The sequence below is a fragment of the Henckelia pumila genome, chromosome 1 (genome assembly GCF_033568475.1).
Source record: "Henckelia pumila isolate YLH828 chromosome 1, ASM3356847v2, whole genome shotgun sequence".
Lineage (NCBI taxonomy): Eukaryota > Viridiplantae > Streptophyta > Magnoliopsida > Lamiales > Gesneriaceae > Henckelia > Henckelia pumila.
In genome coordinates, this window is record NC_133120.1 from 91,334,035 (window position 1) to 91,359,619 (window position 25,585).

Here is a 25,585-nt window from a genome sequence, read left to right on the forward strand (position 1 = left end):
TTATCAATGTCATGGATAAAACAATTGACACCCACAAGTTCCATGAAATTACAAAATGGATGCTGGCAGTGTAGAACAAAGCTGCAAATATCTGTCAACTAAAATGAGCCGACACAATGCTTTCACAATATAACAAATAGAAAGAAATGAAACATAATAAGATGAAACCATTAAAGAGTTCAGGTTTCTTTGTTTTCTTGGTGCTAGGTGGGGGAGAGGAGAGGGGGCACGGGCATTTGTTTGAATGCTGGAAGATAGAAGAGCGGAATGCTTCACTGAGAGGAAGGCTCAGCTTTCTTATTCTCCAGATACCTGGAAAAGTACTTGTTATTGCAAGTTGCTACAAAACAGGAAAACAATTCATTCTCATGTAAAATTATACACTCCGAAATGATAATTCATGAGAAACACACAACTTAGGATATCGCAAGGTTCGAATGTGGTTCAAACACCTAAAACATGTCCCTTAAACAAGACATACAACCAATACCAAATTTCAAGAGGAAAGGGCCAGTATCAATGAATTAATAGACCAATGGCCTTAATTTTAGATGCTGAATTCTCCGGTTTTCCACTCTTTTTTTAAGCTCACTATCTACCAGCCTTCCCACAACCCTGTGTCCCTGCACATGATACCCCACCAAACTTTCCCAAAAAAGAGAACCAACACAGAGAGAAGAACTGTTTTACAACTTGTCCTCGTCTCAACATCCAGATAAGTAAATGACAAAGAAGAGAAAATATACAGTCATGAGAATTTTGTTCAGTAAGAATCGCGATTGCGAGGAAAGGAGTTACCAATATGAAGGATCATATTCCTGGTTTCCCTTTATACTGCCTCTCTTACAATTATAACCTTCTTAATTAACTTTAGGTAGATAGAACAAGCACAGAGAGAGAATTTTAACCCTTGAGACTCATCATGCGGCCAATAATGAATGACCACAATTTTCTAAATGTTATGTATGATTTAAATTTGTATAAATGGTATAATATTTGACAAAAAATAAAAAAGATTAATTTCTCGGAAGAAGTGAAAATAACATTGCAAAAGGATGATGGCAGCAATAACATCGATCCATTTTGGCAGGATGAGAGATCAAGCCCAAGAGCCATAGGAATCAAACTGAAAGTGTTAAACCACATACCCTTGACCCTTGGCCCAGCGGGACAGTTGATAAAGCTGCACCGACTCATTTGAAGCATGACAAGCAAGCAACAGATAGTTACGAGGCTGTACCATCCACGCAAACCTCATGAACAATGCAGAATATATACACATGGCTGCATCAGGTAAATAATAGTTAGCATTCAAAAATGTAATCAGGGTAAGTATCAGAAGCCCATTATTTCACCTCCAGTCATGTTTCCAGATATCATTTCTGGAGGTTTTTTCATATCAACGAGCCCCTTGAAAACCAATAAGAAAATTTTTAGACAAAATTTCACCATCAAATTACTAACTTCGCATATCAACATAGTCATAGAATCATACAGCAATAACAAATCCCCAATTAGCTACGGGACCCCAAAAATGAGTAGTTTTGGGACCAACAGGACTGTTCAGAAATGCTTTGAAGGCTGCCATAAATAAGGGAAGAACTCAACAATTCTGCAGGACACAATCAAAAAGTCAGAATGAATCAGGATATGGCAAACCAAAAACAAGCTAAGTTGTTCACATAATCATGGTAGAACACACTTTAAGAACTGGGCGATGTTCCAAAACACCTGAAACTGTTGTTAGAAGAAACAAGTGCCAAGACATGAAAATCTGGGAAATATAATTCAATAAGTTATCTCGAGATTATAAAGTAACAGCCAAAGCGAAAATGGAATGTTAAAAATCTCTACTACATCCAATAAATTTGACAGCATCAAGACATGAACAGAAATGTCCGCGGTGCGTTTTGGATCCATAGAATTCATCAAGTTCATGGAATTGGAGATGAAAAATCTATTCAAATTTGGATAAAATTACTCCTTATTCTACGGTTCTACCTCCATGACTTTGAATCCTTAATACCAATTGCTAAGTCAACATAATATTCCCTCAGCTCCTTCGACAATAAGAGCCTGTTTGGATTTGATAGATTTTTTTTTTTAAAAGTGCTTTTTTAAGCTATAATTTTTAACTTTAGAAAAAGCTCTAATTTTGACCTAAAAAAAGTGTTTTTTTAAGCAATTAAATGGTCACCCAAACACTTTTTTAACCAAATAAGCACTTTTTTTGGCTTTTGAAACCAAACGTGCCTAAGATTCCAAACAGAAAACCAGATCAAGTAAAATTCCAGTAATTCATAAACACAAGAAAAATAATTCTAACACAGGGTAAAATCCAGAATTCCATTACAATTCTTAAAAGTTACATATAAGCTACTACGATCCCAATTTTCCACAGTCCACGCCAACTTCTACAGTCTATTTTTTTTAATAACAAAAGCTCGAATTTTTACGAATGCAACAATATGTTTTAGAAAAAAAATAAATTAAGAGTTCGTGATAAGCATACATCCTCTTACAATCAAAGCATACATCCACCTGGTTTCAAAACAAAAAATCACATACACGTAAACACACGCAAACATATGTATATCGATAATTACAAGTATCCTTTGTAGGAAAATAGATCCAGAGACGTAGGTTTACCGCAAAGAAGATAAATTTGATCGGAAATTCGTCAACAAATCGATAGATTATGATTTGGGGAAAGGCAATCGAAAGAACCTGAGTCCGATACCATAATTAATTCATTAATTTAACATAAATAATAAATAAAGAGAAATAAATATTGGGAAATATTCGTGTGCTACGACGTCTATTTGAAGCCGTGTGGTCGCGGCAGTCATATATGATATATAATTTACAATTGCTATTTTCTCAAATTTTGTGTTAGCTTATTTTAAGCTTAAATTATTGTGATTATTCATAATATATTATCAATTTAGTAAACAATTTGTAAAGCTCAATATATCTTGCTATTATTCTAAGAAAAAAAATGCATTCATTTGCTTTTCTAATGCTTGTTAATTAAATAATTTTAAATTAATATAGTAAATACAAATTACATTGAGGTTGATTTCATTTGAGATGTTAAATTAGTTTTCACTAATTACATATATTAAATCGCCTTAATATCATTTAGTGCTATTTAATGTATGTATAAAACATTTATAAATCGAGTAGGTTGCATATTGACGATCATTTTTATCATATCATACTAAAAAAATTATATATTTTTTTAAGCAAAAAAATATATATATATATATTTATATATATAATTGTTTATTTGAAATGAGTTAGGTTGCTTCCTTTAAAAAAATTGTCAATTAATTTAGTATTTTTCATGTAACTAACCTAGCTCGGATAAAATAGATTAAATTCTCATCACAAATCTAACTACCCTATAATAACTTAAACAATAAATTTTCACTTACAAGTCTATATCCTGAAAATTATAATTAGATTTGAACTTAATTACCATTGTGTGCTACTATTATTATTATTGTTATTAATTGTTGTTGTTATTATTATTATGTTTTTGTTTCACAATGATTTTTCGTTTAATTAAAATAAGTTGAACTTGTTTTAATAGAAGTTGTAATTGTACACAATGATCATGTATATTAGTTGATGAATCTTTTTTCTTGTTACATTCATCGCTTACACATACACTCAGGAACAGGATATGCTAAAACATCTCTGTCCATTTTCTTGGTCCTTAGCTCAGGTTGGCCCTTTGAATATTTATGCAACTTCTGTATATTCTTCCTGAATTCCTCCTCAGAAATCGATGTATCTTCAAACAAAGGAAGCATCATGCGCTTGTTTGGCTTTATGTATTTCCGGTGTCCTACGTACGCCCGGTGTCCCTTCAAATACATAACAAATAATCACTTCTCCAAACAACACAACAGAAGACAAGATAAAAAAGAACAATCAATCTTGGAAATGTGCATGTTCATTGATCAACTCTGCTAAAAAATGATGATCTCTTGGAGTTGGCACCTGCATAGCTCGTCCCATGTTGCCGCCATGGGATGGCAAAAATACGTCGCTGCTTAAAGAAACAATGTAATCAATGGCTGCCAAAATGGAAGGCCTATTCATGTAAGGAGCGAGCTCTCCTTCTCTAGTTAACATCTGCTTTGTTATGATATTTGGGAACTCTTCCACGAGTGGTTGTATTGCACGGTTTCCTCCAAACGGTTCTCCTCCGGCTATGTATATTCGAGCGTTGTTTGATACTCCTAAAGCCTTCAAAAATCTGCATTTTCCCACAAAAAAATATGACATCTCTCTACCTATGGTGCAAATAATCAAACACCATATATGCCATTCACCTTGCTACTTCTTGTGCGCTGAGAGGACACAATCCAGCAAGTAGTCGTGCGGATTGTGTCATATTCAGTTTATCAGTTAAGAAATCAGGATTAGACTCTCGATCCACGGCTATGATTTTGTCATATTGTGTTCCTAAACCTGTGAGACATCCGGTTCTGACCCACACGTCTTTTTCCAGCCTTAAATGGATAGCTATGTAAGGACCCTCTATCCACATTCTTCTGGCCATTTGATTACCAAGATCTTGGATTGGGTTGGCGAATCTTAGAGCATGAAACGCCACCTAAAAGAACAAGAAAAGAGATGAAATGGGCTCAATTCTAGAACTGATGATATATATCTTGATCTTTGCAACATAAAAGAATAGTATCTCGACTTCTTGGTTACCTTGCACCGTAGCTTTTGAAGATCGAGTGGGAGATTCTTCGACAGCTTCGAATCTAGCCCTTTCAATATGAGAAGTCCTTCTTCATTCAGCTGCATGGACAGGTGTAAAATTCTGTTTAAGAACAAGATTCTGCACATAGACTGAAGTTCTTGTTTTCTTACTTGTCGAAGGAACCTTGCGCGGATCCACAATGGAGATACATGACAGGGGATTTGATTTTCAATCGATTGCTTTGGAATTAGATGAGTAGAAGGAAGGGATGAAACGACACGAACATCGGTTTGTAGAGTTCTCTTGAAGTGTTCAACATCAAATATATCAGAAAATTCACTGCAAAATGAAAGTGTAGCTGGAGAGATAGCTATGCATGGGTCGTTCATTCAATCAACGCACAGATAAATTTGCATTCCAAAACACATGATACACAACTGGAATCAAGAAGTATACAAAATCTCTTGCAAAAAAATACTATGCATCTATAATTCCTTGTACCTTTCGTCTCCCCAGATGCGATTTACCTGCAAGACAGGCACAACCAATGCAGCATCAAGAATCCGTGCAAACACAACGGCATCAACGATTTGATTTCTCTGCTGGTTCAATCCTCCTGAAACAACCACAACCAAGAACTTCCTCTTCTGTTTAGCGATTCTACTTGACGCCTTTCGATACTCGAGACTGAAATGTAAACAGGGCTGAAACCCCATTCCTTCCGGCTGCTTCCAGAACTCCTCCTCCTCTGTTGAAAGATTGAGATTCGAGGCCGGTACCCCATGCGGAGGCAATGGCACCATTACATCGTTTTCTCCACTGCCCCAGTTGTGTTTCAGGACTGATGAAAGAGAGGTTGCTGAAAGTGAAGGAAATGGTGATAAAGGCCAGATTTCGGAGCATTCATTCGAGAAAATCGGACTGAAAGTCAGGAAGCAAACCCCCAAGAAAGTGCAGAGAATGAAGAGAGATGAGAAGAAGAGTAAAACGAGATTCGATGACGAACAGTAATGGGGGATTCTTGGATTTTTCTTGGGGGAGTAAAATGGAGAAACCGAGAGTAAATGAGTGAAAAATGATGGGTTGACAGTGATGAATGAATTCTTGAAGTTCCTGGTTGATTTTGCCATGAAAAACGGTCTGAATCTCACCGTTTTCTACTGCTCGGAGTAAGATTTTCCAAGAACGAACTGGGTTCTTCAAGTGTTCTTGAGATCTCGTGTGATTTCTTGCGCAGTTTGTTGAACGAGAGTTCAATCTAGAAATGTACGTGTGAGTTTGAGCTGAAAGGGTGAAGATAAACGACTGAGGGGGGAAGAGAGGGAAGAAAAACAGAATCAGTTATTGTTTGTTTCGAGTCTAATTTACCCGTCAATTTCATGAAAATTACGCGGCCATTGGTCTGTGTAAATGAATACTCAAGGGGTATAATTGGCAGTTAATTGTTGATTTAAAATTTAATCCATAACAAAAAAATTTATTGATTGGCTTCTATTTTTTTCACCTATATTAATTATCTTACAAGTTACAGACTCGAGACGTTTATTTAATTAAATTTATATGAAAATTTTTTAAAATAAGAAAATTCTAAATCTGATTTTTTAATTTTTCTGAATTTAATATCTATTTTTTTAATAAAAAATATATTGTAGAAGAAAAATAATTTCCTAAAATAAAATAATAAGCCTCTAGCAGCCGAGGCGAGCAACAACGGTTCTTCAAAAGAAAAAAAAAACCCAAAATTTCAATCGAAACTCCGGTGAAAAGCAGTGGAGCTCTGATTGAAGGCGATGGGAGATGGAAATCACAGCATGTGGGAGCATTTGCCACTTCTTGTAAGGGCCAATTCCAAAGACTCCGTCGAATACATACTTCAGGCACTCTGGCGCACTCGCCGTACCGGCCTTGACGCCGCCGACCGTCAGATCTTTCGCGACATCCTTCAACTCTCGGAAGACTCTGATCTCGACCCCGTATGTTTTCTTTTCTTTTCCTGGCGAACCATGATATTGTTTTTGCGATTCCGTAATGCATATAAAATGTTGTTTGTTGGTGTAATTTTTTTACGGAGGCTTGTTCTCCATTTAGCTTGAGCTTTTGAGGGTTTTTCCCCCTTTTTCCAGATGAGATTTGACCCTTCATTTTGGTTTCGCATTGAATTGTTAGGGAAAAACTGGTATCTTTTGATGCAAACACAGTATTTTTGTAAAGAAAAGCGTAGGAGAGTAAACTTATGCAGATACTCAGATAGCATATAGACTTGCTATGCTGGTGTGTGGCGTGATGATGCATGCTTAGCAATTTTTAAACTTTCACAGTGTAACACCCATCTTGGTATACTTCTACCCTCCCATCCTTCACATAAAAACTTCTCATGGCATAATTCTGTAGTGCTACTAACTGGCCTTGCACGTTTTTGCAGCTATTGGTGTGCCTTCGGGTATTGATTCGAAGGTGTGTTCATGAGAATGTTAATAAAGATGATATTCAAAAGTTGTTTCCTGTTGAAGTTCTGCCTGAATTGCAAAGATTGCTAACAATTTTGCTACAAAAGTTCCAGAAAGAGTGGCGTGAAGATATGTCAAAGGATCCGGTGAGATACTTGCTAAGTACATATCGAGAAAGAAAACTCGATTCTTATTAGGTTAACATGTTTTTGCTCTTTTAATATCAATATACTAATTTATTTTTTTCTTTGTTGGATGATTTATTGCTGCATAGGAAAGTGTCCCTCGTTTAAAGGCAATGACATGGAACATGGCAAATCAGAATGTGCAGCATTCAGAGCCTGTAGCTGTTATTAACTTGAGGGTATACTGGACTTTTGGTACAATGTGATGGATACCGTGTAGTTCTGATCTAAAACATTTAGTTTTTCACAGCTTCAGAGTGATGCTCAGTCAAACTTGGGTGATAAGAATGTGAAGTTTGAGTTGGCTAAAGATTCGATGGAAATGATGCTGAAATCCATGTATAGTGTAAAAGAACAGTTGTCTGATCCGGTAAGTTTAGTGTCTTTGTAACTTTTATCAATGTAAGTAGCTGAAATGACTTTTAACCAGTTCCCATTTTCTCATTATAGTCCATTGTGTCAGGGTGAAACACTGGAAAGGCGCATAGTTCATAAGTCAAATGTTGCTTCATCTTCACTCGGTTAGAAAGGTAAGCAAAATCCTTCTATTTGTTTCTGATTGTCTGCGCCTGTCTTGGAGCATTACAATTATGGATATTGTGTTTGCTTGGTTTCGCATTTTGCTGTGAAACTAAAATATCCTTTGTTTCATATTCATATCAGAATTTCCTGAAAGCGACATATCTGATAGCTCTTTGAAATTCAAGGCAGATTTGTCCTTATCTTATTGCATTAACTCTCCTCTTGCAAATCTAACTCATTTTTGCCAGTCTTGTGTGGAATATTATCTGAATCATGATCTACACACATGATCGTTGATAATAACACTATATTTAGGGCCCAAACTGATATTGTTTACAAGTTGTAAACTGTTTTAGAGGCTGTTGTCATAAAACGTGTTTCATTATTTGGAGTAGCGATTCCTCAAACCACACAATCCCAATATCCTAGACTAATAAGCCTCCACGTTTCAATCTGATAATTCCGTAACGAAAGGATGAACACGTAATACTAAAAACATTGGAAACTTGAAATGGACCCAATTGTGTTTTATACGCCGTGATGTCTGTGGGTTAGAAAAAGAATGTAATGCGGAGTTCAATTTTGGAACGCTCACAAGGCACTTCAGACCATATGTTTACAGTTTTTAGAATTCAAATTAACTAATGGCAATTAGCATCCAAAAACAAATCATCACTTCCAGAAAGAAGGCTTTGCGAGCAAGCACATGTGCTACTTGGTTGGCATTCTGAGGACAGTGCAACTTCAAAGCTCCCAGCGAGTTGGTGCAGACTGCAGAGTAGTTGAATAGCTTCAGCTATGTGTTCTTCCTCAGAGAAAGGAGCCTGGTTATGTATAGATTTGATAGCTTGCAGTGCATCCAACCCTACCAACCAATTCCTCCATCCTGATTTCATTGCCTTCAAATACCTTCCTTTTGCTGATAGTCAAATTATGGCAGGAAGATTCAGTCCACATCAAGCAGAATTGATAGCGTTGAGTTAAATCAAGAGTCCAACCATAACATCCCAACCATTGATGTATCAGATTGACCTATCTTGAATAGGTCTTGAATAGGTCCCTTATAACAAGGGCAAATTACCCTCTTTTCATTGAACTTTACTAAAAAAAAAAGATTAATCGAATTTATATGTATAATTTGCTTTTTCTGTGACTATTTTTACCCACAAAAATACAAGTAAAGATGAAGTTGGTTATGCCATGATCCCTGGATTTGCCTCATGATCTACCATTTTGTGCAATGCCCATCTTTTGCGACAGTTTTCTGCTCATCCTTCTGAGGATCTCCTTCCTTACCTGCTTCTCTTTGTAGATTTGGTGGCATGCAATGCATGCTTGACTTTGCTCGAAGGATTACAAGCCCACATGGTGAAATTTTTTGTGGTTTGGACTTCTCCAATGGTGTTCATTAGATATTAATGTTGTATGATATTATGATATGATCGTGTATGGCAACACACCTTTTTTCGAAGATCATGTGCCAATTCACCAAAGAGGCGCATGTTCTGCAAAATGTTGTCCTTGTTTCTTTTATCATAGCTCACTATTACATGTCAGCAGACTTATATTTATCGTTAATTGATTAACAAAGTTGGAATAGAGAGTCAAGAAGCGAATTTCAGGAAAAAATTAGGGAAGAATTCGAGTGAGATTGCTCTAACGTTCAGTGAAAAAGAATGGAAATATAATCCATATTTATAAGCTTAAACATTCATAAGCCGACCAAAATTCACATTTATTGTCACTGATAAAATACCCTCAAACTATGGGATATTAACAACTACTTCCTCTATTGCCATTAATTATTCAAATCGGCACGTGAATATATTCTTTAATCCAACTTTGAACTCTTTTTAGTTCATATATAGAATTCGAGCAGTAGTTTTCAATGCTTGTCAACAGTTTCTAATGGATTCTTGTGATTACCTTCAATTCAGTGTTCGAGACGGTAGACTTTGGAGGGTGCATGCTTGAATTGAATATTAATGATCATAATTGAAGGACCAGAATCTAGTCCCTCGTAGTTGGGACCTTTTTGCATCAATTGCATCTTTGGGATCGAATCTTGTAGAAAAGTCAAGAAATGTATGTATGTATGAATATTACTGTGGTAATTTCATTTTTTTTTTTTTTCATATTGATACGATTTTTGGTCATGTATTTTGCAATTTTAGTCTTTCGTTCATTGAGAGTGTTGTGATGTGATTTTACAAAAGTCAACAACGCATCGATGCAATGTCAATGTCACTATAGAAAACTGCAATTTTCTGTGATTTTTTAATTAAATTCGACGTTTTTTATTCCCTCTCTTATCATTTTCACAATCGAATATTATTTTAAACGGCACACAATGGTCAATGATTCAGAATGGACGGATGTCGACTCCCCAGCATTGAGTGCTGACCTGCAAAATCCTACTTCACTTGCTTGAGATCTCACAATGTTGACTTGTGCCGAATTAAATGTTGAAAACACAAACTGAAAAAAAGGCCGTGTGTGTGTGTGTGTAATATATGCATATATTATACGGCTATTTATAGAACGGCGCCGAAAAAGAAGTGGCGAGCAAGAGGAAATATTGTAAATTAAATAATGTGCAACTAGTAGCTACACGTGCTTTAAAAGAAGCATGAAATTGACATTAATCTAACCTGATTTAAATATTTCAATTGGTGACGACTAACTAAAAGCAGTGGCTATTCCTACGGGAGGGGAGAGTGAGAAGATGGATACATTGGTGGGGAATCCTTAATAGACTTGCCCCTTCCTACCTATATAGGGAAAACTATTGACTCTAGAGCCGGATGTTAAGAGTAACACTTTTGTGAGACGAGTCAATCCTACTTATATTTATAATGATAAGTAATACCTTTGGCATAAAATATAATATTTTTTAATGGATAACTCATATAAGAGACCCGTCTCAAAAAAATTACCCTTGAGACCGTTTCATATGAATTTTTGCCGGTTGTTAATGGGGCAAAACGGGGATAAAGAGATCTTGAATTCAAAACTTATTTTCATTATATATTTTTTATCCTTTTTTTTCTCTGATTGTTGATTATTGATTATTGATTATTGATCATCGTCATCTTACGAGTTATTTGCACCAAACACTCCTGTGAAATATTGAAAATGCACACTTCACTCCTGTGAAATTTTAATAAGCATCTTCAACTCTAACCTTTTAAAAAATTAGCACACTCGCCCCTTCAGATGAGTGATTGTTGCGCACGCGCCCCTCATGCGACTGGACAAAGATTTTGATATTTTTTTTGCACCAAATACCCCTGTGAAATATAAAAAAATGCATATTTGACTCCTGTGAAAATAATTTTTAAATCTATTCAACCCATAATACACAATTTTTATTAAAATCTAATTATAAAATATTTAGCAAACACTTTTCGTTTTATTGATTTTAATTTTAATTTTAAATTTAAATTTATTATGATTATATAATTATTTTCTAAAAAATATTATTATTTTATCTTTTTATCAATATTTTATTAAACTTTCTTCTTGTTTCTAACTTCTCAATTAAAAATGCATTCATAAACGAGATTTAAATACCTAAAAGTACCAAAATATTAAATCAAAATGATAATTTCATGCATATTACTTTTCAATTTACAATTATAGATTTTTGAACCAAAATCTAAATTTTTTAAAATGCATTGCGGAATTTGCATTAAATAATAATACACAATATTTATTAAGATCTAATTATAAAATATTTTTAAAACATTTTTAATTTTATTTATTTTTAATTTTTAATTTAAATTTTTAATTTTTAATTAATTTATTTCTAAAAAAATTATTACTTTATCTCGTTATCATTATTTTATCAAATCACCTCGTGTTTTCAATTTTTTCATTAAACATGATTCATAAATAATGATTTAAATATCTAAAAATACCAAAATATTGAACCAAATGATAAGTTCATGAATGTTATCTTTTTGATTTATAATTATATAAGCATGTTATTTTTTTATTATTTATTACAAATTGTGCAATGCATATTCTCGAAAAATTTAAATTTTGGTTCAATAATATATAGTCCTAAATCGAAAAAGCAATATGTTTAAAATTATCGGTTTAGTTCAATATTTTGGTACTTGAAATTATTTAAATACTTGTTTATGAATGCATGTTTAATGAAAAAGTTGGAAACAAGAAGAAAGTTTAATAAAATAATGATAACAAGATAAAATAATAATATTTTTTAGAAAATAATTATATAATAATAATAAATTTAAAATTAAAAATAAAATTAATAAAACAAAAAGTGTTTGCTAAATATTTTATAATTAGATTTTAATAAAAATTGTGTATTATGGGTTGAATAGATTTAAAAATTATTTTTACAGGGATCAAATATGCATTTTTTATATTTCACAGGGGTATTTGGTGCAAAAAAAAAAAAATATCAAAAACTTTGCTCAGTCGCATGAGGGGCGCGTGCGCAACAATCACTCATCTGAAGGGGCGAGTGTGCTAATTTTTTAAAATGTTAAGGTTAAAGATGCCTATTAAAATTTCACAGGGGAGAAGTGTGCATTTTCAATATTTCACAGGGGTGTTTGGTGCAAATAACTCTTCATACCCGAACTTTTCCTAGCAAAATCTCCTCTACAATAGAATTTATTTTTATTATTGTGATTTTTATTATTATTTATTATATTCAGAGTTTGGGGAAAAGGATCACAATCTCATCCCCCACCCATTATTATATTTGGTTAAAAATGAGCATATCTCTTTTCTGGTTAACAAGATTCTACCCATCCAATTTTATATTTCTCAACACATGGATATAAAATATTATAGGTTGAACTCTATCCTCATGAAGGGAAGTGTATGATTTCCAAAGATAATAAGAGAATCGAAGAGGCAGAAGGCGGTTTGGCTGTTTCTAGGGAAGTAAACAAACGTAACTCTTTTTGCATTGTATATACTATATATTAATTTTGGCAACTGAAGATTTATATGATTTTTTTTTTGTTAACTCTTATGTTGTCTTCAATAGATTTGTAACGAACTAGAAATAAAATATTACTTTTATATATGATTTTGAATAGATCCGCAACACAATCAACACCATCCGTACTTTAAGAAAAGAAAATTTCCACATAGAAACTCCTAACATGTAATACTACTACTTCAAGAAGTTTACCATTCGTTTGAAGGCGTGGTACTTTTTTAAATTCTGAATTGGATAAAACGTTTTACATATTATATATATTAAATCACATTTAATTAATTTTATACTCATGTAAATATAAAGGCGGGAGGAATTTAAGTGGCTCTTCATTTTGTATTTTAATTTTACATATATTAATGAATATTACACTGTATTATTAAGTTTTTGAAAAGCTTTAGAATATTAATTTTGATATTTGTTTGTTGGATGGGTCGATGCTATCTTCAGGGTAGCACCACCAAGTTGATCTGGACGACCCAGACTCAACAAATCAAATTATTTGATCCGCAAACTGATCTGCTCCGTCCAGATCTGTTTTTGGGTACTACCCTGATGGTAGCACATACTGAATCTTGTTGGAATGGTTATATTCTTACTACTCTTATTTATATGATAAAAATTGAAATGAAATATAATCGAATATCTTACTACAATACAATAGAGTCTCTTTAGTTAACGATTTTCAATTAATTGTTCGAGCTTCACATAAATTTACGATATAATCGTCACTTAATTCTCAATAAATACCAAAATTATTGAATAAATTAGTTATTTTATATGATTTTCTTCTTTTTAGCCCTTTGATAGCTTATTATTTACTTACTTTATGAAATCGATATATCTATTGCGTTTTATTAATCATTTATTTACAAAAACACGAAAATTTTAAATTTTAAAAGTTTATCATTTTTAATTTTCAATTTTCGTTAAAAAATGAAACGCACAAACACACGTGTACCAAAATACTAATTAAAAACTAAAGAAAGAAAGGATGCCACGTTCAAGTTGAGTCGGTGGGTTGGGCCAACTCTCAAGTGTCGACATGTAGCTAAATTTCTGGTTTGATTTTTTTGGGACAATCAATTAAGTACTGTGCCGACAAGTTAAACACCGTTAATTAAGCAAAATTAAAACACTGTTTAAGATGACTGAAACATATCAAACCATGCGTCTCCAGAGTTCCACACCTAGTACGAAAAGACACTATAAATGACAAGAATTTTTTTGTTTTGTTTTTTTTTTTTCGGAGATTGATTATCTCGATTCATCTTGCAATATTTCAAATTTATCTAACATTGTGTGGGATCGTGATATGATCTCGCGTAAAAAAAAAAACGCAATGTCGAGTGTTGTGTTTTCACACACGTACAGATGATCATAATCTGAAAGTGGATTTATGTTAATAAAGAGAATGAATTTGGACCTAACTCGTCCAAAAGCTAACTCGGGAAAGATTACTCAAGCCTATATATATATATATATATACATATATATATAATTCTCATGAATTATATTGAACCAATTTAGAAAACCTAAATTCTAGCTGAGATTTTCATTGTCTATATATTACATTATCATGAATTTTTATAATGGATGACACAAATATAAGTAGTTCAACACATAAACAATAGACATGAGCTCTGATATCATGTTAAAAAGAATGAACTTGAACTTAACTTAAACCAAAAGCTAATTCAATAAAAAGATTGCCCAAACCTATATATGAAATCCTCAAAAACTCTATCCAACCAACGTGACATCTCAGGATTTACTCATATATTCTCTATGAATTTGACTCGAACAATTAAATATAATTACGAAAGATAATGATTTTCGTAATAATTATCAAACATGACTAAATCATATTATATTTCTCATCACATAATTACTTGTACCGTTTTTTATTATCGATCAATCTATATATCTATGATCTTAATCTAATAATTTGTATTGTATACATTAAAAAAAAATTGGCCATTTTTTATTAGAGTGGTGATGTAATTAAAAATTCCTTACCATTTAACTTTTATTTGGATTATGTATGTACATAATCAAATCATCATAATTTAAAAAGTATATCAACGATTTCGTGACAGATTATCCTTCACTTGCACGTGTTTAAATAGAAAATTGAAATATGTTTATATTCTATTAATATTTTTTTCCTTTTCTTTCATACTGGAAGTCGACCCCGATCCGCTTGATATACTTATTATTATATATTTAATTAATAATAAATAATAAATTCATGTGGGCCCGCGCCGAAGCCCGCCCGCTTTCGCCCGTATTATCCGTCCACCTTTACAAGCTAAACTGATATATTCAGATTTAGGTCTTTATTATTACACATTTTGTCTTTCCGCACGTGACTGAATTCATTCCACTGCCTATAAATAAGACTGCAATTTCTCCAAACTCCAACCCAAATCAAATCAAATCAAATCAAATCCATCTTCTGAACTCCATTGTTTTGAAAAGCATGATTCTCTCTCTTCTTTCTTGTGTCACTCTAGGGTTTCTTCTGGTTTCTTGCATGATACGGTCCAGAAAACTTTACCTGAAATTCGAAAAATTCACCTTCTCTGTGATCAGTAATATTTTCGTGAAGATCCCATTACTCCCTCGCATTAAATGCCTCGTCTCATTCTACCAGAACCGCCGCCGTCTGTTGGATTGGTACACGCAGCTCTTGTCCCGATCCAAAACACAGACGATTGTGGTGCACCGCCTCGGTGCACCGAGAATAGTCGTTATAGCCAACCCGGAAAACGTCGAGTATATACTCAAAACCAACTTCGTCAACTTTCCAAAGGGGAAGCCTTTCACTGAGTTGCTTGGTGATTTTCTTGGGCTCGGGATCTTTAATGTGGATGGTGAAAAATGGAGCCTTCAGAGAAAGCTGGCTAGCCATGAGTTCAGTGCCAAATCTCTGAGAGAATTCGTGGTCAAAGTTCTTGAAGGCGAGGTGGAAACTAGGTTGATTCCTATTCTCGAAAATGCTGCGGAAAATGACGCGATCTTGGACATGCAAGAGGTTTTGAAGAGGTTTGGATTCGACACCATTTGTAAGGTTGCACTTGGGACGGACCCTTTTTGTTTGGACCTTTCTCGAGAAGCGCCGCCGCTGGCGGCGGCGTTCGATTCTGCTTCGGAGAATTCCGCCATGCGTGGGGTTGCGCCGGTTTCTGCCATGTGGAAATCGAAGAGAGCCTTGAATGTGGGAACGGAGAGGGATTTGAAAGAGGCTGTGGATATCGTGCATGGCTGCGTGGATGATATAATTGGAGCTAAGAAAGAGGAGATTAAAAAAGGCGGCGGAGGAGGCGGAGATCTTTTGTCGAGGTTTCTGGAAGCTGGTCTGGATGGTGAAATGGTAAGAGATATGGCTATAAGTTTTCTGATGGCTGGAAGAGACACCACTTCCGCCGCCTTGACGTGGCTGTTCTGGCTGTTGACGGGTCACCGGGAGATCGAAAAGAAGGCGGTGGAGGAGATTATTTCGTCCAGAATCTTCGAGAAGAAATTGGTATTTGAAGACTTGAAAGAAATGAACTTCATCAAAGCATGCTTGTGTGAATCCATGAGGCTTTACCCACCGGTGGCGTGGGACTCGAAACATGCAGCAAACGACGACGTTTTGCCCGATGGGACCCCGGTTTTCCGTGGGGACCGGGTTACTTATTTCCCTTATGGAATGGGGCGGATGGAGGAGTTGTGGGGTGAGGACCGGTTCGAGTTCAAGCCGGACCGGTGGATCCACGAGGATGGGGTTTTGAAAGCAGTGAACCCTTATAAGTTTCCCGTGTTTCAGGCCGGTCCAAGGGTGTGCCTAGGGAAAGAAATGGCTTTCATTCAAATGAAATATGTGGTTGCTTCGGTCTTGACCCGGTTCGAGTTTCTACCGGTTCGCCAGGAAAGGCCGGTCTTTGTTCCTCTGCTGACGGCTCACATGGCTGGAGGTTTCCATGTTAGGATTCGTCGGAGGGTACTGTGTGGTGATAAATTAAATTAAATTAAAGATCAATATTATATAAATTTAGCCGCTAAAATTAATTTATATTTTGTGTAGATGCAGTGCTAAAGGGTAAATGTTTAAGTCGAGCATATTATATAAATGGCCTCTTTTTCTCTTTTTTATTATCTATATGCATATGGATGTATATTAAAGTACAACCATAAATTTAAATAAAATTACGATGATATCTTTATCTATACATTTTTTAACGGTAAACTTGTAATATATTATTAATAAGAATGAGTGATAGAGTTAATTATCTATACGTATATTATTATATTTATAAAATTAAATAATTTAGAATAATTAACTTATTTATAATTTTATATAATTACAATATCTAATATATTTTTAAAAAATTAAAATAACTAAATGTTATTTTCTATTTATCTAAATTTATGAATATTTAATCATTATATTATCCTGAAATTAAACTGACGTATAAGTTACACAAAAAAAAATTCATGCATCACATTCCAAAAAAAAAAACACTAGTGGACGTGGATTGTGATAATCATGAATTACAATATTAATTTGGTCAATTGTCGCGACAAATATTTCTTTCAAATTAGTTTGCGTTCTTTCTTTTCTTTTCTCTTTTTTCACACCCCCGCCCCCCTCTTTTCACAGTACTGGTGGACTTCGCAAATATGTGATGTTGTTTTAATTGCAATAGTCAATATTCGTGCATAAGTGACGATATTCGAAATTGTTTGATTTCTAGGGATAATACATTGCATTTGATAATTGCTTCAGCTTTGTATCTCTTTCTCTTTCTCTTTCTCTTTCTCTCTTTTTTTTTTAATTATGCGAGAACCAGCACAATGGTGGAGCCAAAATTATCAATTTATCAGCCCCTTTTCGATGCGTACTGAGTAAATTCTCGAGCTAACGCAATAGTTTGCAAATTACATCATTCAAATAAATCACATTGAGCAAACTCTATACAACAGTCGAGAAAATGTTGATATAATGAGGAATCAAAGTACTTCTCTTTTTCTTGAAGACACAAAATCAGAATTTGCTTGCATTTCAAAGAATAATAACAAACAAACAAAAAAAAATCCAATGTTTTGGAATAATGCATGCAGAAAATAAAAGAAATGGGTTGTTGGGTGGCCCATAAAGACTGAACCAATTCAAATAATTCAAATGTTTATTTTTGAATTAGAAAAAAGAGTGATTTTTTTTTTATTAATAGCCTCCAACCTCCACTACACATTATGAGAATATATATATCACACATTGAAGTTTCAGAAGGGTGATGGCTGAAAGTTTTTGCTTTCATTCTTTCTGAAAGTTCCGTGACTCATTTCCCATTTTGAAAGCAAAATATACCACCATATTTAAGTATTTGGATTGTGCAAGATTCCTTTCCGTTTGTGATCTGTATATCGGACTATTGAGACATTACTATCGTTGAAAGCCTGAAAGACGTTAGTAAATCAATTATAAACGATGCTAAATCAAATCATGTTTTATTCAATTAATTATAAAATATTCAAGTAGATTTCCGTCAAATAATGAATAAACTTGATCACAGGATAAAAATTTTGAAATAAAAATAATATAATCACATTAATGTTTGGTTAACCTTGCACGAAAAGAATTTATTATTTTGTTTTAAGGATATCTAGTTTTTAGTGCTCTATAAATTCACCAAGATGTTTTGAATATCTAGATATAATAATGTGATACAATCCATCAAATCCAATATTAATTTAGTGACGGATTCATGTATCTTTCATTCACACATTTATATATACTATTAATAAAGGGAGAGAACCTTTTAATAGCTGTTTTTTGTGAAGCTTTTTTTTGTTTCAAAAATATCTTTAGCACTCTACTTTCAATTTTTTTAACCGGTCATCACTTTGCTTATATGTTTTATGCAGTTACATATTTTATTTTCTTAAATTGATATACTTGATTTTTATCTTCTAAAAAAAAAAAATTTATTTTCCATTTTTTTCACGAGCAGCGGTTTTTTATGCACACACATCGTGTGTGCCATTATTTTTAGTATTATATATATATATATATATATATTATTAAAGGGAGAGAGCCTTTTAATAACTGTTTTTTGTGAAGCTTTTTTTTGTTCCAAAAATACCCTTAGCACTCCACTTTTAACTTTTTTAACCGGTCATCACTTTGCTTATAAGTTTTATGCAGTTACATATTTTATTTTCTTAAATTGATAAACTTGCTTTTTATCTTCTAAAAAAAAAATGCATTCTTCATTTTTTTTTATGAGCAGCGATTTTTAATGCTTACACATCGTGTGTGCCATTATTGCTAGTATAATATATATATATATATATATATATATATATATATATATATATATATAAATTTAATTAATCTCTTAACTTGTATCTTTTAAATCAATAATAGGAAAATTGTTGTATCTTTTAAAGCAATAATAGGAAAATTTATATATATATATATATATATTTATTTATTTAAACAAAATAATAGATTTCATAAATATAAACATAGTTGCTATAGGAGTATATTAATAAATTAAAATGGCACTTTAGGAAGATAAAAAAGAGATTGGTTGGTTATGAAAATTTAGAGTCCGGAATGAATATAACATGTTATAAAAATATTAATGTGTATCTCTCTCTTTATATATATATATATATATATATATATATATATATATATATATATATATTGAGAATCGTACTATATATAGGAAGTGTTTGTAACCTCTAAAATTAAGTGATTATAAATTTTTTGTTAACAAATTTACTAAAATAATATTCATAATCACTTAATTTTAAAAATTACAAACACTGTCGTAGTTTGTTTCTGCATGTGGGCTAGCCGAGTTTGCTTAACTACTCAACCCAGCAATGAAATACGATCGTTATGGGCCTCCTTTGCAAGTTAAATGTTTATTAGCACAGATTGGGCCTACACACATATATACACATATATATGTATGTACATATGAATGCATATATATAACCTCCGGGATTTTGTCTTGAACAAATTAATATTACATGTTACGGGGTTAGTCTATACTAAACCAGTGGTGTTTTTTTCATATTTCAATACCATTAGATCATGCAGGTGTTAACGTTTTTAGGAAGTTGACACATGTGTTGCTATTCCAAGGAATAATATTGGATTACATCACAAAGGAAAAAATAGTCCAATTGTGTAACATAGAATATTTTGATATCATGAGATATTATGAGCTTCAAATAAAACTCTCAAATTTGAAGAAAAGAGTATATATTTTTTAGATAATAACATATACACTTTTCGCCCCTTCGTTATGGAGTTAAACAATAGTCTTTCGATTTCTTTTACATTTTGAAACCAAGAATCATGTTAATATATATTGAAAATTCAGAAGATATATCATATATATGTGGCTAAAAGGATTATTAATCTGATAAAAATAAATAGTTTGGTTAAAATGAATGAGCATGATTATTCCAGAGAGTAAAACTATATCGATCATAGTATATGATGTATGTTGTCTGCCGAAGCAAGGTTGAAAGAGATGAAGCACATCCCAACATTGTCGGCCAACCAATAAAGAAACAACTGAAAAGTTATTGTAATAGTAGTCAGTAGACCCTCATTAATTTCACGTTGTTCGTAGTAGGCACATCTCTCTCGGATTTGCATTCACGCGTTAGTATTTTTTGATATCAATATCAACGGGTATCAAGTTGATATATATTTTTTCGATATCACACCGTCATTTTCTAATGTGTTACGTAACACTCGGATATATAAAGACAGTAACGTACGTTTGTACTAGGTATTGAACCCAGACAGAGATGGGGAAATTCAAAAAGTGGGATGATTAATTGGTATTCATAGTATTCTTGGATTGGAACCCACAATGTATGTCCCATCAATCAACAAGCAAGAAAATAGAATCTGAAAACAGGTGTCGAATATCTGGTGAAGGGGTCTCATTTTCTCTATCAACTACGTTTCGTTTTCTTATTGAAGGTTTTTAAATGTCGATCTAAAAGGAGAAGTATGCTGATAATTACCTCTCTATTTATATTTCTATTTCTGTGGTTCTAACACACTTTATTATGCTCATTTATATATATAAAAATCCAGGAATCATCAATCCAACATTCCAATTGATGTGTTCGTTCTTGAGGTGATATATATATACATATATATATTTATATGGATATGAGAGATATAAATAAGTACATGTTATAATTGCCAATAATTCTAATAAAGGATACTCCAAACAAAAAGTTGTTATTTACACTCTACATTACCTATGTAATTATATATCTAATAGAAAATAATATTTTTTTAATTTTTTTTATAACATATTTTTTTTTGGAAACATAACATTTTGGTTTACATTAAAAAAAACTTAATTAAACACTGTGCCAATTAATCACTAATTTTAATATTTTATCATAATTTTTGTCATATAAAAAATTATAAAATAAAAAAATCTTAATTTACTCTTGAATATTATAACCCAAGTTTTAGTAGGAATATAAAAAAATATTAGAAGTTACTAAATTTTGGACTCGCAAAATATGTATTTGATATTCCACTCATCAATTTTTTTGAACGGAATCACACTTTTGAGTATACTGTATACTATGAAACTTCCAACCAATATTGATTTATGAATTATGATAATTAACTAAACACAATCATGATAAATTAATGATAGTCACGTTCCGAAGTGGGAATCATCCCTCATCCGATCCATGAACGAAGACTTGAAGATCACAATGTGTTATATATATGTTATTCTAAACATGACCTTTACGTATGCACCTATGTCAACGTGATAACATGTTCATACGAATATCTCACTAATACTTAAAATATCAAAATTACATAAATATATATAACTTTTGTGTCTTTAACTATTCTTACAAGAAATTCCAAAGCAATCCGGCCTATATATACATACATAGAACACGTACATACTCGTTGCACAATATATATAGGTGAAAACAAGAATAATATTGAGGACATGCTTTCTCTTTAATTTTTTAAAGATATCGATCCATGAAAAAGATGGTGCATATATATATAATCAAGAGTTATGATATATATCAGAGCTAGTGATAATTAATAACTGGGTAGGAATTTATGGGGAGAGGGAAAGTGGAACTGAAAAGAATAGAGAATCCCACAAACAGGCAAGTAACATTCTCAAAGAGAAGGAATGGTTTGCTAAAGAAAGCTTTTGAGCTATCAGTTCTTTGTGATGCTGAGGTTGCACTTCTCATTTTCTCTCCTTCTGCCAAAGCTTATCAGTTCTCTAGTCATGAGTATGTGATCTTTACTTTTTATATATATAACATTCCTTAATTTCTATAAATATATATCTTCTTCTTCTTCTTTTTTTATAATTATTATGAACTATATATTGTGATGAATATATATAAGTTTAAGGGTTTGTGAATGCAGCATTCATAGGACTATAGCTAGGTACAAAAGTGAAGTGGGAATTACTCAAACAAATGATCAAGGCTTCTCAACCATGGAGGTATATATATATATGTACTGTCGTAATTTATACAACTTTGAATTAATTGATGCACTAGTATAACTCTTTTTTTTTTTTTTTTTTTTTTTTTTGGGGACAAAGGTGTGGAGGAATGAAATTGATGATCTGAGGAGAACAGTAGCTGCTTTGGAAGCAAGAGATAAGTGTGTAATCTATTCCATATTAATAATTATTTCACCAAATCTCCATTTTTTTAATAATTAATTAATTAAGCAGCATATATTATCAAATTAGTAATGTGCACGTTCTTATTTGTATTTTGTACGTACTACTTAAAAGGCATTTTGCTGGAGAAAATCTAGCAGGGCTAGGTATGAAAGACTTGAAACAACTGGAACGCCAGTTGAGGATCGGTGTCGAACGTGTTCGATCTAAGAAGGTAAGTGGTATCTAACAACGTAACAGTATTAGGAATAAATTTACAAGTTTTTTTTGCTAAAACATTCGATGTACGAATATCTTAAATTTCACAGAGGCGTATCGTTTCGGAACACATAAACTACCTCAAGAGAAGGGTAAGAAGATTTCATATTTGATCCTAATTTTTTTAATTCAATAGCAATTACAAAATTGAAGGAACCATAATTAAAATTTTGGTATTTTATTATTATTATTATTTTTAATGCAGTATAGAGATCTTCAAGAAGAGAACAATCATCTCCAAAAGAAAGTGGGCATTTACAGTTAATTATGTGATTAAGTGTTTAGTTGTGTTTAATGGTGACCAAATTTTTTAAGGCATTTAGGTTTCTTTTTTTCTTTTTCTTTTTTTTTTTTCATTTCATTGTTTTTGAAGGTTAAGCAGAATGAGCTTCAAGAAAGCAACACAAGCTCAAGTGTTTTCGAAGCAAATGCAACTTGAGCATGGCAAAGGTGAATATCTAGCATTAATTTAATTTTACTATCCACAATTACACAAATAATTATATTGTATGAACATTTTTTCTTTGCTCGATTTGAAGGATCGAATCGAAGAATTCATAGTGGATGAAGGCTCGTTCTGCGGTTTCAGCTAAGCTTGGTGTTTGGGTTTTTTCCCCTTAATTTAATCTCTACAAATATTTGGCGTTCGTTTTAGTTTTGATTTTTCAGCTTCGTGGGTGGGTATTTAATGTTGAATTTTCGAACTTTAAAATATTTGCGTTATATATATGAGTATTGATCGATTTGTAATATGTTTGCATCGTAGTTACATTTATTAATGGAAGGAATTATAGAAATTGCTGGCATTAATTAATTTCACAAAGTGCTCATAACACAGTTATTATATACGCGTTAAATGACTAGCTACAAAAATTGCTGTCAAAGCTGCTTGAATAAAAAGAACTCTATACGCGTAAAGATATTTAATGTGTGTGGAAAAATCGTATTTTTGGTATTTGTTTATTTACAATTTTGATTATCTATATTATAAAGTTTATATATAATCAAGTTTGTATTTTTCTATTATTGTGAAAAAAAAAAGTTTGTATTTTTCTATTTTTGTTAATTTTAGTCATTTTTAATAATGATATATTTATACATGTCAACGTCACATGACACTGCATTAGTAAGTGTTACATTAAAAAAAAAGATTAAAATTTTAAAACAAAACAAAAATAAAAAAAAGTATTGAAATTCAACTTCTATATAGATGATTAAAATGGCCAAAAAAAACCAATGAAAATGGCAATTTTCCTTTAATATATTATACGAACTGGAATAAATTGTTTTCTCATATATATTTGAACATAGAAGATCAGACAATTCAATTATATTTGGAAAAATAAAAATCAATTCAGCGTTTGTTTCCATCTGAATGGCCTTGTTTGGTGTATCTCGGTCAATGAACTTTCCAAGAACCAACTATATATGAAAATTATTCATTACTTTTATCATTTGTAAATGAAAACAACATTTTATTCGTTATTTTAATAATCTTAATAGTCAACTTAATTTATAGTTATCAGTGATACAAACTGGGTTGGTTAATAATTCAGCAGGTTGAGTGTTTTACTAGAAAAGTACTTCACTAGCTACTCTATTTTTAATTTCCTGAAACTTCTAGTCCAAATCTTTGAATTTCGAGAAGAATACATCAAATGAAGTAGATGTTAATTTAATATTGGACCATATTCAATAAATTAAGCTTTTTAAAAAAATGATTGAATTAGTAAGATGACAAAATTAAAGACAGTAATATTCATCGATCTCAACTCTTAATTATTCATCATATTTATGATATGTCAAAACATATATAGGTTCTTGATATAATTTTTAAAAATTGGAGGTCAAGATTATTAAACAACTAATCATCGAACTCGACGCTTCGTCTCAAATTTGAGACCTTAATGTCAAATGGACTAAAATCATTGGTTGTTCTTGATTTTTCAGAAGTGCACAACATGCGAATTTTATATTTGAAGAAAACATTTTTTTTAGCCGGCAAAACACTTTGAAACCCTTTTATATTAAATTTTTTTAGAAAGGGACATCCTAATGTCGTTGCATTATGTGGGAATATATTTTTCAATCTATATAAATGAAACCTTTTGAATGAGAGCGGAGACTTGAACATTTCAATTGCAATTTTTTTTTCTTTATTTTCCCTATTTAGCACTCTCTCTTCTGTGATTATTTTCTCCTTCATGCTTTGTAAAGCTTGTGAATCCAATTATGGCATGAATATAAATGAAAACAGAGCAATCACTGGTATAGCGCGAAAATTTCTTGATCCTAATCTCCACTTTCATTCGTAGAAAATACAGGTAATTTATGGGTAATGTTAGTTCTTGTGGTTACATAGTTTAAATTTATTCCTTGTGGGGTAATGTTTTTTCTTTGCAATGGAATGAATGCATGTAATTTATCAGTTTCTTCGTCGTTTTTAGAGAACTTATTTGTTGATCAAGTTACTCATATGAAGTTCTATGATGTTGGAATGGTTCAATCAAATCAAATATCCCAAGAATCACTTGGCTTCTATGTTTTGATTGAGCCGTGCCAATATCATATCATTATTACATGATGTTATTTTCTAAAAGTGAATATTATAAACTTCACCACAATTGATATAGAAATTGCATGACATAATGCATAGTGGACTTCAAATCTACTTGGATTTCGTCCGTGTTGGCATATCAAGTCAATGTATTTGAAATCAATCAATTCAAGTACAATTTGAAGGATTTGTTTTT

The 25,585-nt window shown here is 32.2% G+C and overlaps 5 protein-coding genes across 11 annotated transcripts; 3 read left to right on the forward strand and 2 right to left on the reverse strand.

The window, feature by feature from the left end:
- Positions 1 to 24: 24 nt before the first annotated feature.
- On the reverse strand, positions 25 to 2,797 carry LOC140876133 (mitochondrial pyruvate carrier 1). The gene is made up of 5 exons (XM_073280011.1): positions 2,650 to 2,797; positions 1,496 to 1,612; positions 1,356 to 1,410; positions 1,149 to 1,284; positions 25 to 312 (listed from the first exon to the last, which is right to left on the reverse strand). Exons 2-5 carry the CDS (start codon positions 1,586 to 1,588, stop codon positions 273 to 275), a joined length of 324 nt encoding a protein of 107 aa, XP_073136112.1. The 5' UTR covers positions 1,589 to 1,612; positions 2,650 to 2,797; the 3' UTR covers positions 25 to 272.
- Positions 2,798 to 3,656: 859 nt separating this feature from the next.
- Positions 3,657 to 5,853, reverse strand: LOC140876022 (O-fucosyltransferase 37). The gene is made up of 6 exons (XM_073279864.1): positions 5,225 to 5,853; positions 4,894 to 5,062; positions 4,732 to 4,821; positions 4,344 to 4,627; positions 4,009 to 4,267; positions 3,657 to 3,872 (listed from the first exon to the last, which is right to left on the reverse strand). Exons 1-6 carry the CDS (start codon positions 5,851 to 5,853, stop codon positions 3,657 to 3,659), a joined length of 1,647 nt encoding a protein of 548 aa, XP_073135965.1.
- A 581-nt stretch (positions 5,854 to 6,434) lies between these two features.
- On the forward strand, positions 6,435 to 9,999 carry LOC140875408 (uncharacterized). 4 transcript variants are annotated; one of them, XR_012148440.1, is made up of 6 exons: positions 6,435 to 6,696; positions 7,146 to 7,316; positions 7,445 to 7,534; positions 7,606 to 7,725; positions 7,806 to 7,885; positions 9,815 to 9,999. XR_012148440.1 is itself a non-coding variant. In XM_073279084.1 (6 exons), exons 1-5 carry the CDS (start codon positions 6,514 to 6,516, stop codon positions 7,879 to 7,881), a joined length of 627 nt encoding a protein of 208 aa, XP_073135185.1. In that variant the 5' UTR covers positions 6,435 to 6,513; the 3' UTR covers positions 7,882 to 7,885; positions 9,815 to 9,999. The 4 variants fall into 4 exon arrangements, 2 of the variants coding, with proteins under 2 accessions (XP_073135185.1, XP_073135184.1); XR_012148439.1 differs by lacking the exon at positions 9,815 to 9,999 and adding an exon at positions 9,190 to 9,766; XM_073279084.1 differs by having other exon boundaries at positions 7,819 to 7,885.
- Positions 10,000 to 15,276: 5,277 nt separating this feature from the next.
- LOC140874720 (cytochrome P450 94B3-like) lies at positions 15,277 to 16,998 on the forward strand. Its single transcript, XM_073278080.1, has one exon. The coding sequence runs from the start codon at positions 15,341 to 15,343 to the stop codon at positions 16,871 to 16,873; it is 1,533 nt and encodes a 510-aa protein (XP_073134181.1). The 5' UTR covers positions 15,277 to 15,340; the 3' UTR covers positions 16,874 to 16,998.
- Positions 16,999 to 21,879: 4,881 nt separating this feature from the next.
- Positions 21,880 to 23,603, forward strand: LOC140875634 (agamous-like MADS-box protein AGL11). 4 transcript variants are annotated; one of them, XM_073279366.1, is made up of 8 exons: positions 21,880 to 22,170; positions 22,310 to 22,388; positions 22,491 to 22,552; positions 22,689 to 22,788; positions 22,883 to 22,924; positions 23,038 to 23,079; positions 23,206 to 23,282; positions 23,372 to 23,603. In XM_073279366.1, the coding sequence occupies exons 1-7, from the start codon at positions 21,989 to 21,991 to the stop codon at positions 23,269 to 23,271; spliced, it is 573 nt and encodes a 190-aa protein (XP_073135467.1). In that variant the 5' UTR covers positions 21,880 to 21,988; the 3' UTR covers positions 23,272 to 23,282; positions 23,372 to 23,603. The 4 variants fall into 4 exon arrangements, with proteins under 4 accessions (XP_073135467.1, XP_073135468.1, XP_073135469.1 ...); XM_073279367.1 differs by lacking the exon at positions 23,038 to 23,079; XM_073279368.1 differs by lacking the exon at positions 23,038 to 23,079 and having other exon boundaries at positions 23,215 to 23,282.
- Positions 23,604 to 25,585: the final 1,982 nt, after the last annotated feature.

What these genes read in the sequence shown, in the direction of transcription:
- LOC140876133 (XM_073280011.1), bottom strand. Translation starts at nt 1,588, where the DNA reads ATGGCAGCCTTCAAAGCATTTCTGAACAGTCCTGTTGGTCCCAAAACT. An exon ending in ATTGGGGATTTGTTATTGCT is followed by an intron (nt 1,411 to 1,495) that starts GTATGATTCTAT and finishes TTGGTTTTCAAG; the next exon opens with GGGCTCGTTGATATGAAAAA. An exon ending in ATCTGGAAACATGACTGGAG is followed by an intron (nt 1,285 to 1,355) that starts GTGAAATAATGG and finishes TACCTGATGCAG; the next exon opens with CCATGTGTATATATTCTGCA.
- LOC140876022 (XM_073279864.1), bottom strand. Translation starts at nt 5,853, where the DNA reads ATGGCAAAATCAACCAGGAACTTCAAGAATTCATTCATCACTGTCAAC. An exon ending in GCGCAAGGTTCCTTCGACAA is followed by an intron (nt 4,822 to 4,893) that starts GTAAGAAAACAA and finishes CTGTCCATGCAG; the next exon opens with CTGAATGAAGAAGGACTTCT. An exon ending in TTCAAAAGCTACGGTGCAAG is followed by an intron (nt 4,628 to 4,731) that starts GTAACCAAGAAG and finishes TTGTTCTTTTAG; the next exon opens with GTGGCGTTTCATGCTCTAAG.
- LOC140875408 (XM_073279084.1), top strand. Translation starts at nt 6,514, where the DNA reads ATGGGAGATGGAAATCACAGCATGTGGGAGCATTTGCCACTTCTTGTA. An exon ending in AAGACTCTGATCTCGACCCC is followed by an intron (nt 6,697 to 7,145) that starts GTATGTTTTCTT and finishes ACGTTTTTGCAG; the next exon opens with CTATTGGTGTGCCTTCGGGT. An exon ending in TAGCTGTTATTAACTTGAGG is followed by an intron (nt 7,535 to 7,605) that starts GTATACTGGACT and finishes AGTTTTTCACAG; the next exon opens with CTTCAGAGTGATGCTCAGTC.
- LOC140874720 (XM_073278080.1), top strand. Translation starts at nt 15,341, where the DNA reads ATGATTCTCTCTCTTCTTTCTTGTGTCACTCTAGGGTTTCTTCTGGTT.
- LOC140875634 (XM_073279366.1), top strand. Translation starts at nt 21,989, where the DNA reads ATGGGGAGAGGGAAAGTGGAACTGAAAAGAATAGAGAATCCCACAAAC. An exon ending in AACGTGTTCGATCTAAGAAG is followed by an intron (nt 22,789 to 22,882) that starts GTAAGTGGTATC and finishes TAAATTTCACAG; the next exon opens with AGGCGTATCGTTTCGGAACA. An exon ending in ACAATCATCTCCAAAAGAAA is followed by an intron (nt 23,080 to 23,205) that starts GTGGGCATTTAC and finishes TTGTTTTTGAAG; the next exon opens with GTTAAGCAGAATGAGCTTCA.